The following is a 21658-nucleotide window of genomic DNA, read 5'->3' as shown; positions in this document are numbered from 1 at the left end:
TTGGTTCAGCAAACCTCAGGATATTTTAACTGACCATAAAATCCAGTGTCATCTCCCGCTCCTCTCAGTCCTGCATCTCTCCATCTCTCCAATTGCTGTGGAAAAAGATGGGGGAGGATGGGCGAGGGTCTTCTAGGTGTCTGGGACTCGGCTTGCAGCAATTTGACAGACATACACCCGCACCAAGAATTTCATAATTGCACTTTGAAGGTTCAGCTCACTCAAAATTTGCCCCTACTGGCACCCAGTTTCCTTTAGGAGACAGGGAACTGGCAGATAGATTCTAAAGCAATGGTTAGGATAGAAAGGAATCCCTGGAAAACTTCAAGACAAATGTCTGGTCCTAGCAGAAAATGGGTGGGACATTTTCTTTGACGCGGATGGACCTGGAGGGTATTATGCTGAGTGAAATAAGTCAATCGGAGAAGGACAAACATTATATGGTCTCATTCATTTGGGGAATATAAAAATTAATGAAAGGAAATAAAGGGAAAGGAGAGAAAATGAGTGAAAATATCACTGAGGGTGACCAAACATGGGAAACGAACAAGGGGTAGTGTAAAGGGAGGTGGGCAGGGGGTTGGGGTGACTGGGTGAAGGGCACCAAAGGGGGGCAGTTGGCACGATGAGCACTGGGTGTTATGCTATATGTTGGCAAATTGAAGTCCAATAAAAAAATAAAAATTAGAAATAAAAAAAAATGGGTGGGAATTGCAAATTATTTTGCCCAGGCAAGTTCACTTCAATTCCACATTAGCCTACTTTATGATGAACTTTGGACCCCCGGAGAACCAAACCTAACCTCCTTGATGAAAGGAATCAAACTTCCTGCCCCAATAAGCTTTTTATTCCCACAGCCTTGATTTTTCAATTTGATTTTATTTTACTTTCTTCTATTTGTCTAATTTGCAATGTCATAGCGTTAAAAAGACTGTACAGTGTTCACCTCAATCTAAACCTCTGGCCAATTGATCCATTTCAGATTGATGATGAAAGAATTATGCTATCATGATCCACAGTCATCACAGAATTATAATCCACTGTCGTTTGAAAGTTTCCCAAACTAGAACTCTTTGCTCTTGCTTGTGTCAACTTGGAGAAGCACATTTTACTCATTCACAGCCTTCTTTTCTCTAATACTTTCGATAAATGAGGAAGTTTTCCCAGTCCTCCCAGGCTGACTCTGCATGCACTACCCCTGGCAACCAGATCAAACCTCCTCTACTGTTGTTTGAGTCCTGATCCCTTCAGCATGGGTTCTGCAGACCCTACTTCCTCTGCTTCACATCTTTCCTCCATCTCTAAAGAGACTACCAAAGGGAAATGTTCCAGTTCTTCTCTCCAGTTTTGGAATAAAGGGCCCTGGGCCCGTCTAAGGCCATCCCTCTCCTAGCCCTACTCACTAAGATTTTTCTCCATTTCTAGCACCTTCATTTCCTTCTGCCTTCAAACATGCCCAAAATGTCCCCTGTCCTGGAAAGTGATAAGCCAGAAAGTAAAAAATGCACCATGTTTACCTGCGCCTGCTGTTCCTCTCCTTCCAGAGGTGAAGCAACCAGACTTCTGTCCAGCATCTGGCCTCCCCCTCTACAAAAACCATTCCTGCCTCCATGAAGTCTGGACTCTGTCCTCCCTGCTGCCCTTCCAGATCAGTGATCCAATCTTTGTTAAATCCATTGGGCTTACTCTTGGTTTTATTGTGCCTTGACCTTTTGGTGTAGGTTTAATGAAACAGCGTTGTGTATCCTCAAGGATCTGGGACACCGAAGCCCTAAGTGAATTACACCCACACCTCAGCAACACCTTCCTGAAGGGCTCTACTGGCCTCCAGAGTGTTATGCTCCCACTGTTGTTTTTGTGACCCACATTCTTTCTCTTCCTACCATCTTCTCATTGTGGGCATTTCTGGAATTTGGTCTTTGGACTTCCCTATTTATGTCATCCCTGACTGTTCTGTTCTCCCTGCCTCACTTCTCACCTACCACGGCCCCCCAGTTACCGCTAGCCCCAAGCTCCCACTCTTAAAACTGCCAGATTAATATTTCCTCTGTTTCCACATATTCAAAATATCTAAACCTACTTTTTCACATTACAACTCCCCAAGCCATTTCCCACTTTCTTAAGATTACTTTTAGTAAGTGACAATAAACCACAGTAAAATGTGAGACATCCCTATTTCTCCCCTGTCCTGAAGAGTCATCCAATCAGACATCAACTTCCATCAGTTTTTTATGTCCATTATCACAATCACATGTGATTGACTCATTGTACCCCATTCATCATCCCAGGTCTGTCCTTTTGTGCCTTCAGTGTGTATGACTGCATTAGCTCTCATACAGCCTTCCTCTCTTACACCTCCCTTCCCTATCCTAACCCACCCACAATGACCAGACCAATTCTCATAAAATGGTGCCTTCACCATGATACTGTAAGCAAGATGAAGGCCTGAAATCCTGAGCCTGAAAGCTGAGGTCCTCCATCATCTGGTATAACCACCCGTCTACATAAAACTCTCTCTCCAGCTCCCTCCCTGAACTACCTGAAGAACTCCGGCAGTGGGCCTGCTTCATGCCTTTGCTCATCCTGCAGATGTGATTTGCGTGCTTCCTGCTAGGACAAGCACTTGGACCAACACTTGGAATTAGAAACAGGTGTAGCCATAGATTCCTTTGGATGGATTTGAAAGTATGAACTTTTATATCTCAGTGCAAATTTTCTCATCAAGCATCTCACACCCACAAGATATGAGACTCCAGGAAGGGTATAAAGATCTGTCTAATCTATGACCTTCAGGAACATAATCGAACCAGTTATATAAGATCTGTATATAAATAAGTCATGGAAAATGACTTCTTATTGATCGATGGGTATGGAATTTCAGTTTTGCAAAATGAAAACATTTTGGAGATTGGTTGCACAATATTGTGAATGTAGTTACTTGACACTACTGAACTGTACACTTAAAAATAGTTCAGATGGTAAATTTTGTTATGTGTGTTTCATCACAACTAAAATAATTGTTTTAGTTGTCCCAGACAATCAGGGGAGGTGGTCAGTGAGTTAAGCCCAGAAATATAGGTGGGACAGTGACAATATAGCTAACACTCTACCCTGAGCCATATGTACATTAACTCTGTTAATTCTCTCTAACCCCTACTAGGTAGATGCTGTTATTCTCTTCAGTCTGACCCTAAAATACAGAGAAAAGGCAGGATTCTTTCGTTTTCTTACTCTTAAAAAAAAAAAAAAAAAAAAGGTCAGGGCAGGCCTGGATGGCTCAGCAGTTTAGCGCCGCCTTCAGCTCAGGGTGTGATCCTGGAGACCCGGGATCGGGTCCTACGTCGGGCTCCCTGCATGGAGCCTGCTTCTCCCTCTGCTTGTGTCTCTGCCTCTCTCTCTGTGTGTGTCTCTCATGAATAAATAAATAAAATCTTAAAAAAAAAAAGTCAGATGCCAAAATATTCCAGAATGTCCAAGAGAAGAGAATGGGTAAATATAGATTTCTGTAATCAAATTTATTCATGTACAGAGATGTTTACAGCTTTAAAGAATGCCTGGAAAACTTCAACAATGTTATGGACAACTTACAAATGTTTGTTAGTATATAATTATGATAGTCATCTTTTGAATTTATAAAAATCAGAAATGTCCCCCAGAAAGTTTTGCAATGTGACAACAGAACTAAATATATCATAGCTACAGCTACCATCTACTGAATGCTTGGCTTCATTTGACCAAAAAATAAGTATTTAAAAAATTTTTTTAATAAAAGGCTTATGAAGTGGTAACCTCCACATGTCGGAGCCTGGCAACATTCCGCAGGCATCCCTCCTTCCCTCTTTTCGACATGAACTAGTCTTGGTCATATGACTACCGTCCCAGTCCAACCAGTTGCAAAATAAAAAGGAAAAGGTTGATTATGTCCAAGTAGATGTTCAGAGCAGCAAAAACATACTCTTCAGGGTCCAGGTCAGAGTGATGGTGGCGCCCTCCCACCATGAGCTGCACATCCATCACCAAGTACTTAAAGAAAAGAAAGAAGAATTAGCTACCTAAATTGTACATGTCTATCAAATAGGTATCCTAAATTATCTGGAAAATATTTTAGCATTAGTAAATATATGGCAGAAAGTCAGTTTGTGATTATATACGTTCTTTTTACAGCCTCAACCATTCACTATGTCCCCAAGTGTGTCTTCTATCTATTATAGCAAGTGCTTCATCCTCCTGATGCCAGTGGGATCAAATCTGTAAGGTTTCTTTTGCTGTCCAAATCCAGAAACCTTTGTGCCTTTAGTCAATAAGGTGGACAGGTGGGAAGATTGGACAGAGATAAACTACAAAGTTCTCTGTCTTGGTGAATTTCCCACATGTTCTTGCTGAAAAAAGAATGAAAATAAAGATAGCCCCTGACATTTAGATTCACACACAGCAATAATTCTGAGTTCTTAGAGCTCTTAGAGCTTCGGATGATAGCATTTTTCAAACCTTGACAATGGGATGGCTTAAGATGATGCTGGTATTTTCAAAATAGAAGGAGGAGAAGATAGGATTTGTATATGGTTAAATAGTTCCCAAATTAAATGTTTTAGCTCAGCTACAGTAGGTAAGATTATGAGCTCCTAACACATGGAGAAAAAAGTCAGAGAGCCCTCTTGCCCTTGTGTTTGTTGCCAGGTAAGCAGCCCCAGGCAACATGAGTACATTAGAGGAGGAAAAGAAAATAAGTGGCCCCTAACTTCTTTATGTCAACTCTAGACTAAGAATCTAGTGCTGTGAGGTAGAGCCACAGAGCCCCACCAGACAGATCAACTCTGGCACTATAGAGAATTCTTGGGGTTTAAAGGATGCTTGAAAAATGGGGCAGGGGGCAGCCCGGGTGGCTCAGCAGTTTAGGGCCTGCCTTCAGCCCAAGGTGTGATCCTGGAGATCTGGGATCCAGTCCTACATCAGGCTCCCTGCGTGGAGCCTGCTTCTCCCTCTGCCTATGTCTCTGCCTCTCTCTCTCTCTCTCTCTCTCTCTGTGTCTCATGAATAAATAAAATCTTTTTTTAAAAAAATGGAGCAGGGGAAAAAATGGGGCAGGGGGACGAGGCAACTGGATGATGGACATTAAGGAGATCACGTGATGCGATGAGCCCTGGGTGTTATATAAGACGGCTGAATCACCGACCTCTACCTCTGAAACTAATAATACGTTATATGTTAATTAATTGAATTTAATTAAACTTTAAAATAATTTAAAACAAATAAATAAAATAATTCATTTAGAACAATATCCACTTCAGTAAGACCCATCTCAAGTAATTCAGGTACCAACTCTCCGTGGACCCTGGTTGCCACTCAAACTTGGAAGAATAAGGAGGAAAGGAGAGAAGAGAGGGAGGAAAGGAAGTGGGCACCTCCTGGGTACCTTCATGCCAGCTCATTACAGATATCCCTCATGTAATATGTGATCAACCCAGTAGAGGGAGGGGAGATTAACTGAGCCTCCCAAAAGGCAAGATCACACTGTGGCAAATGGTGGAGAAGGAAGTCGAACCCAAGGCTGGGCAGGATGCCAAAGCAGGTGCCTCACCTGGATCACTGAGTCCCTTCTTCCCTCTTCTCCCCCCTCCCTATGACTGATTCTAGCAACTTTGGGGGGATGTGGAATAAGCTAGGGTAACCAATCATTCCAGTTTGTCCAGGACTTTGTGTGTCTTTGGAAACCCCTCAGTGCTAGGCAAACCAGGACAGTTGATCACCCTAGAAAACAGGCTGCCCAGCAGCTGAGCTTCCAGCCTTCATTTATCACCCTGGCATCCTGACTTCTATGGAGAAGTGCTTTTCTCTCTTCCTCTGCTCTGAGAACTCCTGACTTTATCTTATTTCTTCTTATAAGAGGGATAATAACTTCTAATTATTTTACAGACACGTCTTGGTGGTTAGGACTGCACCTCCCAGGTTAAATTATGTTTTTAAAGGTAGACAGAGAAGTGAGAGAGTAAGATGAGCTGGGATCCAGTTGTCCCCTCCCCTCCCAAGGAGAATGAGGCTCAGGACACAACTAAGACACAGCCAGCTCATGGGGAAGCCTTGGGTGAGATTCAGACCCCAGGAGCATTTGGTGTAACACCCTGCCTCACCTCTACAGCTCTTGTGGTTATCACCCCCTTCCCATCCCACACTGTTTTGCTTACTGTAGCTCCATAAGAAGTCTTGAAGTCAGGTAGCATCAATCCTCCAACTTTGTTCTTCTCCTTCGGTGTCATGTTGGTCATTCACACACACACTTATCTTTTTTTTTAATGTGGTCATATATATAGAATGCTCTGTCTTGGCTAATCTGATGGTAGTGAGCCTTCAGAACTTATTAACACTAGGGTCATAAAGTTGGTATACCATCTGCCTCACCCACTGTTAAATTTGACTGGCCCTAAAAAAAAGATGTTCTGTCTTTGCTTTTTCATTTAAAAATAATGGTCTCCATATCTTAGCAGAGATGGATTGAGTTCATCCTTTTTTATTTATTTATTTTTATTTATTTATTTATTTATATTTATGATAGTCACACAGAGAGAGAGAGAGAGGCAGAGACATAGGCAGAGGGAGAAGCAGGCTCCATGCACCGGGAGCCCGACGTGGGATTCGATCCCGGGTCTCCAGGATCGCGCCCTGGGCCAAAGGCAGGCGCTAAACCACTGCGCCACCCAGGGATCCCCGAGTTCATCCTTTTTTAAAGGCTGCATGGTATTCCATTTTATGCTTTTATCAGGTCACATATTTTAGGTTTTAGGGTTTCTTTTTAATTGTTTATTTTTGGCATTTCTAAACACACCCAGAAGTAGAGAGAATGGAATAATAAATTCCACACATTATCACCCAGCTTAAAAATATCCACATTTTGCTTCATAGTGTCCCTTTTTGTTAGAGTTATGTGAGAGAAGAGACAAAGAGATCAGTGGAATGACTGGAGAGCTCAGAAATAGATCCACATAAATATAATCAACTGATATTTCACAAAGGAGGAAAGGCAAGACAATGGAGCAGTGACGGTCTCTTCAACCAGTGGTGTTGGAACAACTGAACATCTATATGCAAAAAAACAAATTTAGAAAAGACCTTTCACCCTTCACAAAAACTAACTCAAAATGGATCACTGACTTAAAGGTAGAACACAAAACTATAAAACTCCTAGAAGATGACATAGGAGAAAACCCAGATGACTTGGGTGTGGTGATGACTTTTTAAATATGACCCCAAAGGTACAACCTATGAAAGGAAATAATGCATAATCTGGGATTCATTAAAATTCAAAACTTCTGCTTTGTGAAAGATAATGTTAAGTGAATGAGAGAACAAGCCATAGAGAGGAGAAAGTATTTGCAAAACACACATCTGATAAAGGAGTATTACCAAAATATACAAGAAAAAAAACCTCTTAAAACTCAGTTAAGCAAACAAACCGTCTGATTTTAAAATGGGCCCAAAGATTTTGAAAACACAAAACCCTGACATGGATATTTAGAGCAGCTTTTCAAAATTGCTAAGACGTGGGAGCAAATGAGTCACCCCTCAGTAGGTAGATGGATACATGAATGGTGGCACATCTAGGCAATGGAATGTTATTCGGCACTAAAAAGAAATGAACTATCAAGCCAAGAAAACATACAGGAACCTGAAGTTCACCTCACTAAGTAAAATAAGCCATTCTGAAAAGGCTGCTAGAGACTCTATGATTCCCACTATAGGACGTTCTGGAAAAGGCAAAATTTGGAAACAGGAAAAAGATCAGGGGTTGCCAGGGGGTGGACATAGGGGAGGGATCAAGAGATGGAACACAAAGGATTTTTAGAACAGTGAAAAATACTCTATGACATCGTAATGATGGAAGGAGTCAGTGTATGTTTACCTAAACCCATAGACCATCCCACACCAGGAGTGAAGGCTAATGTAAACTTCAGGTGATTATACTGTGTCAGTGTGGGTTTGTCAGTGTAACAAACGTATGGCTCTGGTGGGTGGTATTGGTCATGGGGGAGGCCACGCAGGTATGGGGCCGAGGGGATACCTTCCTCTCCGTGTCACTGTGAACTTAAAAAAGCTCTAAAAATTGTCTTTATAAAGAAAAAGGAGAAGGAATGAAAAGAGGAAAGGAGGCACAGGAGGGGAATAGTCAAGCTACTTGACTCTGGACCTAGCATGGGCTTAGCGGCCCTGTCAAGGCACATACCATATGCTTTGTCAGGGTGAGGGAGAGATGGACTTACAAGTGAGAAGACTATAGTTCCAAGTCCAGCATACAACAGATGCAACCACTGCAAAGAGAAGAAACAATTGCATATTAAGAACAAGATTTGGAATAATGAAAGGGCTCACTTGGGTCACTGCTGTTAGATAAGGATCCAATATTAAGGAAAGGCAAATCTGTGGGGAAATTCATCTTTTTGAACATAGTGGTCAAATAGCACCCACTCAATTCCATTCAGGAAACAAATGAAAACTACCCTTGCCAAAACAGTTTTATCAAGTGTTAAACATCTCATGCGTGGCAGGGCAGGTAGACCAAACTAGATATGTTTCACTTTTTGCGCCATCACATAGCCCTCCTATGGCATCTGCCCCTACATTCAGTTCTTGGAACAGGTAACTCTGGGAAAATAGGGACCCTCGTGCACCCTAGCTAGAGCTGATTGACAAGAGGTGGAAGACATCCGCTCCAACAGCAGTGACTCTCTTGACTGATGAGAAACCTTGTATGTGACTGGGACCAAGCAGATGATGCACTGGCCAGTCAGAAACCAGTTCCCAGGGGCCACTGTATCATGAACTAGTGCTGGAGCTATTACCATACAGAGGTGGCCCATCAACTCAGCCCAGGAGAGGAAGGTGGGATTTCCATTTCTGTGAGTCCGGTCGCTTCTTCCCACCTAGGAACTCCATGAACATCCCTGGGTCTTTGCTTCTGGCTAGTCTGTGCAGTATCTCCTCCTTGCAACCAAAACAGCCCTTATCAGAATATGAGACTGATCTGAATGCCAAAGGGGTTGGCTCTATGTGGGAAAAAGATAAGGCAGGAGTGCATAACATGTAAGAAAAATAATGCCATTCACTCTTCAGGACAAGAAAGCCCATCCTAGATGAATGGACAGAGCATTCTGCTAACCAGGGAAGATTCCTGGTGAAGGATACAAATCAGGAGTCAGTGACACAGTGTGGGAGGGGCAGTGTTTCTGGACTGAGCTAATAGTAAGAAAATGCCTGATTACTGGATCTGAAGAATTCAAAATTGCCAAAGTCAAACAAGCATGTATACTTACAACAAGGTTCTGTCAAAGTCTTCCTTTTAAATGCCTGTGTAAGACTATATATATTGTAGATATTTGGGGAAGGAAATTTACAGTGGGAACTAGGGTTCATCTATCTTGTAGGAAACACAGTTTCCTAACTGCACATCAATGGTATTGCAAAGGCCTATGGAACCAACCTAATGAATGTTTGGATTATTACTACCAATATCCGAGCTACCATCCATAATTGTAAGCGAAGAGCTGTGTGGCCTTCTAAGGCACGTCTTTGTGATATCTGAGTTTATCTCTAAAATACAGATGCTAAAAATAAATGAATTAAATACATTAAATTAAGTATAGATGCTATTTCCCTCACTATAAATCTATATGGTCATTCATAAAGCTAAACCAATTCAGGTGGAACGGGTGCTTATGTCTGAAGATCACTTAACCAGTCTACTTGTTACCAAAGAAATTCTTGGATTCAGCAACTGGGCCAAGCTTGCCCTAGGGCTGGAATCAAAAGGTCACAGGCCCCAAGCCAGTCCTCAGTGGAGCTGGCTGCCCATGGGGTCTCCACACAAGGTGCCGATGACAGGCAGGCCGCAGGGCCAGATGCTATGCCTCTACCTCTCACACCCCCTCCAGCCTCCATCCCCAGATGGTGCGCTGTGCTACAGAGAGCATGGATGGCACTCTCCACACAGATGCGGCTTTGATCCTGCTCCTACCACTTACTCCCTGTGTGAACCTGGATGAATTATTTAATTTTTCAGAGCCTGGTTTCTTATCTATACAATAGATGGCATATGTACTTTTCAGGAAGGTCATGAGAATTAAATATAATGCCTATGTGAAAAACCACAGGCTGTCTGATATCTCGTAAGAAGTCAATGAAGATACGGAAGGAAGGAGGGAGGGCAGGAGGGAAGGAAGGAACGAAGGAAGGCAGGCAAGCTAAGCTGAATTGGAAAATAAGGAGCCTCCTCTAGGCTGCTGTTGGGAAAGTCTGAAAAAGCCCATGTCTCTACTGCTAGCACTTCAAACAGGCAGCACCCATGTACAGAAGGAATCTGACCTGCCCTGTTCACCCCCACGACCCTGTAAGGGGCCCCATAATTATTCATATTTTTAAAAGTGTTGTGCATAGAATACAGGAAAGACAGTTATAGTCTAGAAAAGGGGCTCAGTCTTTATGCCCACACCTCATGTGGTTCACCCCGCTTGTCTGTTTCTCAGAGGATCCAGGCCAACACAATCAGCACTTCACCCGAAATTTCTAATGATTCTCTGAGGTTCCTCAAAAGAGATCCCACTTACATATGATCGTATGAAGAGTAAGAGAATTCCATAGATAATAAGTACGAAGAGTAAAACAAACAGCATTCCATTCAGCATGGTGAAATCCCACTGAGGAAACATAACACAAAAACAACTCAATCATCACTTATAAGGAATTTCAGGATGTTTAGAGTTGCAATTTATATCCCATAGACAGACACTGACCCATCTATTAATAACACCCAGGACATTTCTGAGAACCATTCAAATTCATTTGCTCCCATCACAGAAAAATGCTACATTAAAAAGTGTGCTGTTAAAAAAAAAAAAACGTGTGCTGTTGACTGGAACTTGCTTCAGGAGGGAGAAGTGGGTAGGAGTATGGAGAAAATTACAGGAGCCATAGATACATGAAGGTTCATTATACTATTCTATTTTTGTATTTATATGAAATTTACATAATAAAAAATTTACCTTGAATAAACAGGATGTAAATTTGTATGTATAGCATGATCATAATTATTCATATTTTAAAAAGTGTTGTGCATAGAATACAGTAATGGAATGAAATAGGCCAATGCTAACTGGACATCTTTTCATGTTTGTAGGCATATATTTTAATAAAAATATACTAAAGCTTTCAAAATTATTACTAATCATTCTTCGGTAATTTCAAAATTTATTAATATGCTTATTGGTTTTGCCTTTTTAATAAATCAGGGACCAAATAAGGCTGGGAAAGATGAGGATTCTTTTAAAGAAAGGGGTCTATTCATCTTCTGACCTGAATAAAATTATGCAGTGAAGGAAGACCCCTGACTCTATGATATTTTCTTGTCAAAGCAATGTTCCTAAATCTTCTGTTCCCCACCCCCACTCCGTCACTCCCTACCCTTTGCACAGCAGGAGAGTAATCTGACGTAGTAGGCACCATCAGCATCACCTGTGAAATGCAAATTCCAGGGCCCATGCCCCAGACTTTTTGAGGCAGCAACTCCAGGGCAGAGCCCAGGGAACCTGTGTTTTCACAAGCCCTCCAGACGATTCTGATGGCTGTTTAAAAAGTGTTTGTCTACAGCTGTGCATTCAATACTTGTGGCTAGTGAGCATTTGAAGTGTGGCTGGTCTGAAGTGAAGTGTGCTGTAAGTAGAAAATAGACACTGGATTTGAATTTTAGTTCAAAAAAGGATGTAAGATAGTTCAATATTTTTGTTATATTGACTACTGAAATGTTAGAGCCTTGCATGTATTTGGTTAAATAAAATATATGATTAAAATTAATTTCACCTGGGTTTTGGGGTGGGTTTTTTTTTTTCTGTTTTGTTTTTGTTTTTTGATTTTTGAACGTGGTTACTAGGAAAGTCGGAAGCCAGAAGGTGGGGAGGCCACGGAGGAGCCCACAGGACAGCCGTGAGCAGGAGGGAGGAGGGATAAGAGTGGGTCAGCAGAGGCAAAGGAACACATCTACACACCCCCTTATGACAGAAATCAGTTTCTGTGATACATACTTTTGTCTGAAGAGCAAATAAAGTGAGCGACAAGGTCACCAGAGCAGTTGCTGCTGTTGCCCACAGCACTTCCTCGGCATTATAGAAACTAAAACCAGAGATTGTGATTATTGTTCACATACAAAGAACAGCACACATGGGAAAGGAAATGTGCATCAAAGACTTACACTGATACGGCTCCGAGCAGCAGACCTTGAAGAACCGTCTAGAAACAAAATGCATGGCGAATCAGAACTGGGATCCAGAGACCCAGAAGCCAGAGGAGATGATTTAAGGTGCGTGTGTTTTGGCAGGGTCCAGGGAGCAAGTGGGAACATGCATAACCCTAGCGCATGAAGCTACAGGAAAGTTAATTATGGGAAACCAATAGTAGAACTAAACATTTTCCTAACATTTCCCCTAAGACTGACAAGATTATCTTCTTAGTAAAAATTCTTAGAACACAGGAGTAACTTTGAACGTATTTAGTGAATTAAATAGGTATGCATCAGGACTATCGAAACCATGATAAAAGGTTTTTCTGCAGACCATATTTCGTCATTCACCAAATGGGGCCCCCCACACAGAATCTTAACAGTTTATCAAAGCGGAGTATGCTATTTCTACTAATGCTTCACCAACAGCCTCAGCAGTCACCTCTCCTACAGTGCTCGGGGGAGAACTTCAAACCTCAGATGAGGGAGGAGGATGGAGGCCTTTTCGGTAGCGGGGATGGGGCTGGCTGGCAGTTCTCCGCCGAGCGCAGAGCTGCACCTGTCGGCGCCCATGGGGGCGGGGCCTGTCCGGGCCGGGGGCGGGGCCTGTCCGGGCCGGGGGCGGGGCCTGTCCGGGCCGGGGGCGGGGCCTGTCCGGGGCGGGGGCGGGGCCTGTCCGGGGCCTGTCCGGGCCGGGGGCGGGGCCTGTCCGGGCCGGGGGCGGGGCCTGTCCGGGCCGGGGGCGGGGGCGGGGCCTGTCCGGGGCGGGGGCGGGGCTCGCGGTCCGGGCACAGCCGAGTGGAGTGAGACGACCGTGAACAGGGGCCGCCGAAAGGGCCCGCCGACCTTCCCCAGCTGGCGGGGCGCTCCACCAGAGGCAAACCCGGAGCCTTGGCTGACCCTCCAGTGCGCCCAGGAGCCGGGAAAGAATCCTCGAGTCTCGGGGAGGGGAAACTGCGGACGCCTCGCAACCGCCGAGCGGCTCTGAACTTCTCCAGCCGCCCACCTTGGGCGCGACGGGCCGGGAGGGCGCCCGGGGTCCTGGAGTCCTGCCTGGGTTGCATCTCCGCGCTTCCCCAACCCAGCGAGTAGCTGCCTGAGCCTCCGCGTTGTTGACTTTGCCAAAGCTGTCCTTATTTCCAGGATAGGTTTAAAAGGGTATATCTGCTCCACGTACACCTGATATTGTAATAATGTGCTTGCTTCCAACCTTCCTCTTGAGTTTCTGCTGCTGCTGCTTGCTCCACACCCTCGCCAACACTTGTTATTTCTTGGCCCTATGATAGTAGCCATTTCTGACTTGTGTGAAGTGATATACCACATTTCCATATAGACTGTAATGTTGAGCTTTTCTTTTCTTTTTTTTTTTTTTTTTTTGCATCCTTTGGCCATCTGTTTTCTTTGGAAAAATGTCTATTCAGGTCCTCTGTGCGTTTATTATTAGATTTTTTTAGTGTTCATTTATGTGCGTATCTAGGTAGATAGACGGGATATTAACCCCTTATCAGATGTGCCATTTGCAAAACCCTTCTCCCATTCAGTAGGGTGCCATTTTGTTTTATTGATGGTTTCCTTCCTTGTGCAAGAGCTTTTTAATTTGATATAGTCCCAACTGTTTTTGGTTTTGTTTCCCTTGCCTGAGAAGACAGATGAAAAAAGTGTTGCTAAAGCCAGTGTTCAAGAGTCAACTGCCCATGTGTCCTTCTAGGAGTTTTATGGTTTCAGGTCATACATTTGGGTATTTAATCCATTTTGAGTTTATTTTTGCATAGGGTGTGAGAAAGAGGTCCAGTTTCATTCTACTGCATTTGGCTGTCCAGTTTTCCCAGTACCTTTTGTTGAAGAGACTGTCTTTTCCCATGGTATATTCTGTCTTCTTTATTGAAGATTAAATGACCATATAGTTGTGGGCTTATTTCTGGGGTCTCTATTCCATTCCATTGATCCATTGTGTCTATTTTTTTGCCAATACAATACTATTTTGATTACTCTGGCTTTGTAGTAGGTCTTGATATCTGGGATTGTGATACCTCCTGTCTTATTCCTCTTTCTCAGGATTGCTTTGACTATTCAGCATGCATAGAACTATGCTTTTTTCTTTTATTCCTCTAAGATTTTATTGGGACTCCTGGATGGCTCAGCGGTTATGCTTTGCTTTCAGCTCAGGACGTGATCCTGGAGTTCAAGGATCAAGTCCCATGTCTGGCTCCCTGAGAGGAGCCTGATTCTCCCTCTGCCTATGTCTCTGCCTCTCTCTCTCTCTCTGTCTTTCATAAATAAATAAAATCTTTTTTTTTTAAAGATTTTATTTATTTGACGTAGAGAGAGCGCACAGCCAGGAGGAGCGGCAGGCACAGGGAAAGGGAGAAGCAGGCTCCTCACAGAGCAGGGAGCCCGATGCAAGGCTCAATCTTAGGATTCTGGCAACATGACCTGAGCCTAAGTCAGATGCTTAACTGACCAAGCCACCCAGCAGCCCCCTACTATGCATTTTGTACACTAATCTAACCACTGGCTTTATTTTCCTACCCTTATTTTTCCTTCCATAAGATTTCTCCACTGGTTTATTTTCTTATAGTGGGGGTATTTTTATAAGCTACCTCAAATCTGATAAGGAGCCAGATAAAGAATAAATCAATTGGTAAGCAAATCTTCACAATGGGAGGTTACTAAGATCCTGGAATCCTCGTGAGCAGTAGGGAAAAGAACTGGCTGCAAGAAATGAAGCCAAACGTTTTCTGTGGCCCAGAGCAGCATGGATCCGAGAGGAAGGACCAGTGTGGTGAGGCCTCATGAGTAGAAGCCCCACAGTAGGTACTGGTGAACCAAGAACCAGACCATGACTAAGTGAGGAGAACCAGGAACCAGAAGCCAGCCCCCCTCCACTAGCAGTCCCCCCCCCCAACTCTCTGCCCCTGAAAAGCCCTCCTGAACTGAGACGCAAGGTGGGAAATAGGGAGAACCTGCACCAAGCTGGTTTCCTCTCCCAGTGAAACTTGAAATTAAAAAAAAAAAAAAATCTTACAAAAATAAGGAAAATTATACTTCTTACCCACTTTCCATAAAAATGGGTTTGTTGTTCCCGGCACAGGGCCAGTAATAGTCACTTTCGCTGTTCCTGAAATGTAGCCCAGACTCTGGGTGGCCCCTCAGAGGCATGTTTGCCGGCAAAGGAGTAGCCCCCGGGGCCCCAAACCCACTAACTGAGTAAAAGGGTATGCAGGCTGGGTGCCTGGGTGGCTCAGCAGTTGAGCCTTTGGCTCAGGTCATGATCCTGGGGTTCTGGGATCGAGTCCTGAGTCCTGCATGGGGCTCCCCACCAGGAGCCTCTGCCTATGTCTCTGCCTCTGTTTCTCATGAATAAAAAATTAATATTTTTAAAAAGGGGGAGAGGAGTGTGCAGGAAGTCTCATGGAAGTCAAGGAAGTTTATGAGTTTGTTACAACCAGAATCCAGCCAAGAGAACATCTCACAAATACTGTCTGTAGTATTCCACATGAAGATTTTCACGATAAAAGGAGTAGAATTACTAATGTGACAGAAATATGTTACAGAGGCGAGCTGCAAGTGCTAACAAAGTTTACTTACAAATAATCCCAGGAGAATGTAATTCGCAGGCACCTGACGGCGGAGTTTCCCACAGCAAGCAAGGACGATGAGTACGACAAAAAATGCTGGCCTGAGGATAATTTAAAGCCATGTGTTATTTGCTTCCAGTGATTATATCATATGATATAGGTAGATATAAAGATATATTGTTATACATTATTATCTGATAGTAAGTATAAAACAAAAATATATGCAGATTATTACCTTTGCTCATTGTCATCCACAGAATTTAAAAAATTTTTATTTTGAAATAATTACAGATTCACAGGAAGTTGTGAAAAGACAGAGGAGTACTATGTATTCTTCACTTAGTTTCCCCCACTGGTTACATCATACAGATATATAGTATAATACCCACACACAAGTAATTTGACATTGATATGTGTATAATGCTATGTCATAGAACTATGACACAAATCTATGTAGATATGTGTCACCAGCACCATAATCAAGATTTGAAACTATCCCATCATTAAAACATCAAAAAAAAAAAAAAATCAACAAAGATCTCCTTCGTGCCATCCCTTTATGATAACAAACACTCACATACCCTAGCTCCTAGTAACCACTAATTTGCTTGTTTTCCATCTCTATAATTTTGTCAAGAATGTTATACCTTTACTTAATTTTTAATAAAGAACCTCCATCAATAGCCAGTAGAAAAATCACTTTTTATTAAATCCAAGAATACTTACAAGATTGCATAGGTGAACCAGGCATTCACAAGCACCCAAGCTTTTAAACCCTTCCTGATTAAAAAAAAAATTAATATAGTTTTATACAACAGTTTCTTTTTCTAACTAATGTAATATTTAAGTGGAAGTAGAACAGTCTCATGAGAAAGGGGTAAACCCAAAATGATTGACAATGACAAATGAAAAGTGAAATAATAAAACATATAACTACACCTTGCTTCTTAAAATAGACTCATAAAAAAGACAGTCATGTAAGTCAAATTTGTATAAATGTAAATTTCCTGGTGACATTTTTATTTTTTAAAAATACTGAGATTGCTATGTGTACAAAGCAAAAAAATCAATTTCTCATATAATTGTCTAGTAAATAGAAATTTTCATAGGCTATATTTAAACAGTGATGGATCATAGTCCCCAAAATAATTTTGCATTTAACAGCATTGCAAGTCTCCAAGCCCTCCATAATCTCCACTTTTTTCCTTTATCCACTTTTATCTGTGGAAATAGCTTATGGAAAATTAAAAAATTAAATAATGCCCCAAGTAAGAGTAAAACAAAAAGGTCTTGGCTTAATATATTGAAACAAAACTGTAGAAATCTAACAAAACTTGGTCTAAGAGTTGCCTCAGAAACAACAAAGCTATAGAGATATCATACCCTATGAATGATAAATAAAAAGTAGATAATTTTTAATGATCAGAATTAAGTTGACTCAATAAGAAGAAATGTGAACAACTTAGTGTTTAATGTACCTCAGTAACAAAGACTTACCAGAAAAGAAATACGCTGACAATTGCCCCAGTGACCACCAGCTGAGCTGACAGGATCAGGAATACTTTTATAATGAAGGCTGAGGAGACAGAAATATTATTTTTATGACACAATATTCAAAAGTAAAACTAGAAATGTAATTACCTTTGATACCTAACAAAAGAACATTTCCTCTGATTTTTTTGAGGGTAGGAAAAAGAATAGGAGTTTAGAGTCAGCAAATGGAACAACCACAAACATATAGCTCTGCAGAACTTGTGGGAAACATTCTGTTCGGATTGTTACTGGTGTTTTATTGGAGATCTGAGGGTTTATCCGTGGAAGCCCCCAAATCAAAAAGACAAACGGGAATTTAATTCCTTATTATGCCCACCCCATCCTCCTTAGGACCAAAAGTGACCTCAAAGTCTCTGAAAGTCACAGGCCATCATTAGGGCTCTGGCTCCACCTGTGTGCCAACTGGAGCGCAGGGAAAGCGCAGAAGAGGGCTGGTACGGAGGGCATTTAGCCCTCAGAGATGGATGTGGGCTGCAGGGCGTGTGCAGAACTTTCTCATCACTTTACTCGCCAGCCTGCCTGCCTTTAGCAATTCCCTTCTACTTCAGCAGAAGCTAGATAACATGAGAAATGATAAGACCAAGGAGTTCCAGCAGCATGCCAAAGCAGAGCGCAGAGTATGTCAGTGTCTCTTTTTGCTGCTTCCTACTGCACAACTTTTCCTGGAGCCCTCTGAATATGGTGCTGAATATGACAATGAACAGCTTAGGAGTTTTGTCTCAGTTTTAAAAGGGAAGATAAAAAGAACGCTGTTTAGAGATGACTTACGGGATTGTCAACTGTGTCCTTTTGCTGGGTGGTATCTATGCATTGGAAGAGTGACAACAAGGAAATGGATTGAGCTATCTTAATCAAAATACCAGAACATACGTGCCAAATAAAATATTCATGTAGTCAACATTTATTTCACATCTACTATCTGTCAAAGACTGTAAGGTAATAAATATTAAATGTGGCCCAGCTTTATAAGACTAGATAGACATAAGATCATTAGAATAGAATTGACATTCCAGAAATAATCCCTTACATTTGTAGTCAACTGATTTTTAACAAGTATGCTACAACAATTCAAGGGAGAAAGAATAGTCTTTTCAACAAAAGGTGCTGGGACAACTGGACATATATATACAAAAGGATGAAAAAACAAGGATGAATCTGGACCCTTTCTTCATGTCGTACATACACAAAAATGAAGTATTAATTTAAAATGGATCATAAATGTAAGCATATAAAACAAGACTTTTGGGGCGCCTGGGTGGCTCAGTCCATTAAGCATCCCACTCTTGGCCTCGGCTCAGGTCATGATCTCAGGGTGGTGAGATGGAGAGCCCTACATCAGGCTCCGTGCTCAACAGAGAGTCAGCCTCCTCTCTCCCTCTGCCCTTCCCCCTTCTCTTCCTTTCCCCTTCTTGTACACTCGTTCTCTTTCTCAAATAAATAGATAAATCTTAAAAAGAAAAGAAAGAAAATTCTTGGAAGAAAGCATAGATGTAAATCTTTGTGAGCAGAAATTAGGCAATGATAGTTTTAGGTATGACACCTGAAAACACAAGCAAAGAAAGAAAAAAAAAAAAAAACAGGCAAATTAGATTTAATCAAAAGTAAAAGCTTTGTGCTTCAAATGACCCTGTCAAGAAAGTGAAAGAAAACCCACAAACTGGAAGAAAATATTTGCAAATCATGTATCTGATACGGGGGTTGTATCTAGAATACACAAAGAACTCTTGCAATTCAATAACAAGAAGACAAATAACAATTAAAAAAGGCCGAGCTTGTGTAGTGCCCCCCGCCCCCCCCGACACTGAGCTTGGCCACATAACTTGTGTTGGCCAATGAGACACTAGCATGTATGAAGCAAGGAAAGGCTTGACAAACCGCTTGCACAATGGGGCTTGTCTGCCTGGTATACTTTTTCTTGGAACCCAACTCCCAAGTGATGAGAAACTCAAGCCATAAAAACAAAGCCAACAGCCAACATCAACTTCCAGTTGTGTCAAAGAGACATAATGGCCACTGCAGCCTCAGCTGCCATCTGATTATAACTGCATTAGAACCCCCAGTCAAGACCAACACAAGAACTGCCCAAGTGAACCTAGTCAACCCACAGAATCATGAAAAATTATAAAATGGTTGCTATTTTTTTAAAAGTGTGCAAAGGATTTGTATATATATTTCTTCAAAGAAAATATTCAAATGACCAATAAGCTTGTGAAAAGATGCACAACATCATTAGTCATTAGAGAAATGTAAATTAAAATTACAATGAGATATCATGTCACATATCTAGAATGGCTATAATAAGAAAGAAAGACAATAACAAGCATTGACAAGGACTTGGAGAAACACAAACCCTCATACATTGGTGGTTGGAATGTAAAATGGTGCAGCCACTTTGGAAAAGTTTGGTAGTTCCTCAGAATGTTAAACATAGGAGTTACCATATTGCCCAGCAGTTCCTAGACATCTATTACCTAAAAGAAATGAAGATGTGTATCAACACAAAAAAATGCAAATATGAGTATTGATCACAACATTATTCATAATAACCAAAAAGTGGAAACAGCCCAAATGTCTGTTAACTGAAGAATAAAACAAAATGTATTCTATCAAGGCAATAGAATACTATATGATCATAAAGAAGGGATGAAGTTCTGACTCCTATCAAAACATGGGTAAACCTTGAAAACATTACGTTAAGTGAAAGAAGGTGATCACATCAGATCACATATGGTATGATTCCATTCATATGAAATATCTAGAATATACAAATTCATAGAGACAGAAAGTAGGTTAGTGGTTGTCAGAGGCCAGCAGGAAGGGTGGGATACATAGTGATGGCCAGTGGCTGTGGGTTCCTTTTCGTGGAAATGGTTGTCCAACTCTGTAAATATACTAGAAATCATTAAACTGTACACTTTTTAAGTGAATTTTATGATATATAAATTGTATAAAGTTGTCCCCAGGCCTGTAAAATTGAATCCATTACCCTGCTGTACTTTTCCTTTGTTTCCATAGGATTTTCATCTTTTCGTATACCATATAGGATTTTTAAATGGGAAAGGCTGGGCATCCCAGGTGGCTCAGCGGTTTAGTGCCACCTTCGGCCCAGGGTCTGATCCTGGAGATCTGGGATGGAGTCCCACGTTGGGCTCCCTGCATGGAGCCTGCTTCTTCCTCTGCCTGTGTCTCTGCCTGTGTCTCTGCTGCTCACACTCTCTCTCTCTCTCCCTCTCCCCCTCTCCGTGTCTCAAATAAATAAATAAATAAATAAATAAATAAATAAATAAATAAATAAGAGAGGGCCCAGCCTCCACCCACCAGAAGAGACAGACACAAATAACTAAGTCTAACAGTGGTGTGGAGGCCTTTAACCTGATTTCTTCATGTGTTAAATGACACTACAACCCCTTCATTTATTGGGTTGTTATAAGGATTAAACGCAAAACTCTTCCTTTTGCAAAGTGCCCAGTGTTGAAGGACTGACACCTGTGGCAGAGGTGTCTTGTTGCGTAGTGACATCCATTCTCCCTGGCCCCCTCACCACCCAACCCAAATCTGGTTAGATGACAATGGGCCCAACCAAAAAACTACAGATGAAAGTGGTCATGTGGGCAGCCCCCGTGGTGCAGTGGTTTAGCACCGCCTGCAGCCTGGGGTGTGATCCTGGAGACCTGGGATCGAGTCCCACGTCGGGCTCCCTTCATGGAGCCTGCTTCTCCCTCTGCCTGTGTTTCTGCCTCTCTCTCTCTCTCTCTCTCTCTCTGTGTCTCTATGAATAAATAAATAAAATCTTAAAAAAAAAAAAAAAGAAAGAAAGTGGTCGTATGATCCTGCTAGGGTCATTGACATGCCAGTGGATATGCTTGGGTGGTGGTTTCCAGGAAAGCCTCTGAAAGGAAGTCAGATTTGGCAGACTCTAGGGCATCTATCCATGAATGGCACCTCCTGGAGGTGTCTAGGCAACATCCCAGGCTCGGCCTTTCTTTGCCTTTGCCTTTCCCCACCTAGAAGGCCAGGGCTCCAAGAGGCATCTTTTCAGCGGGTGGATGAGGGCCACGGTGAGACAGCAATGGGGTTCAAAGCTCACAGTGCACCATGAAGTTGTCCAGGCCCTAAAAAGGGTGACAGAGTTGTCTCTGGGGCCACCAGCATTTGCCTTGAGATGCCTACCTTCAAACTGCATATTTCATGAGAGAAAAGAGACACTCTCTTATGTAAGCCACAGTCTTGTAGGTTTCTGTTGCTCATAGCTGAATGTACTTCCTATACA

At 42.2% G+C, this 21658-nt stretch overlaps 1 protein-coding gene across 8 annotated transcripts in view; it reads right to left on the bottom strand.

Moving 5' to 3' along the window:
* Positions 1 to 21658, bottom strand: part of LOC144288936 (protein lifeguard 2-like) — a 34660-nt gene that overhangs the window by 7201 nt on the left and 5801 nt on the right. For 3 of the 8 annotated variants that reach the window (XM_077857012.1, XM_077857010.1, XM_077857011.1), the window contains exons 4-11: positions 17332 to 17410; positions 16561 to 16614; positions 15845 to 15935; positions 12230 to 12267; positions 12063 to 12150; positions 10593 to 10682; positions 8253 to 8300; positions 35 to 95 (exon numbers count right to left, since the gene is read on the bottom strand). In XM_077857012.1, coding sequence (XP_077713138.1) covers positions 35 to 95; positions 8253 to 8300; positions 10593 to 10682; positions 12063 to 12150; positions 12230 to 12267; positions 15845 to 15935; positions 16561 to 16614; positions 17332 to 17410 — 549 coding nt within the window. Of the gene's footprint in view, positions 1 to 34; positions 96 to 3496; positions 4024 to 8252; positions 8301 to 8838; positions 8974 to 10592; positions 10683 to 12062; positions 12151 to 12229; positions 12268 to 15844; positions 15936 to 16560; positions 16615 to 17331; positions 17411 to 21658 lie in introns of those variants that run through there. The other 5 variants (XM_077857017.1, XM_077857014.1, XM_077857015.1 and 2 more) reach the window with 4 other exon arrangements.

The sequence above is a fragment of the Canis aureus genome, chromosome 18 (genome assembly GCF_053574225.1).
Source record: "Canis aureus isolate CA01 chromosome 18, VMU_Caureus_v.1.0, whole genome shotgun sequence".
Taxonomy (NCBI): domain Eukaryota; kingdom Metazoa; phylum Chordata; class Mammalia; order Carnivora; family Canidae; genus Canis; species Canis aureus.
The sequence above is the reverse complement of the archived record's forward strand: the minus strand, read 5'-3'. Positions and strand labels throughout refer to the sequence as shown.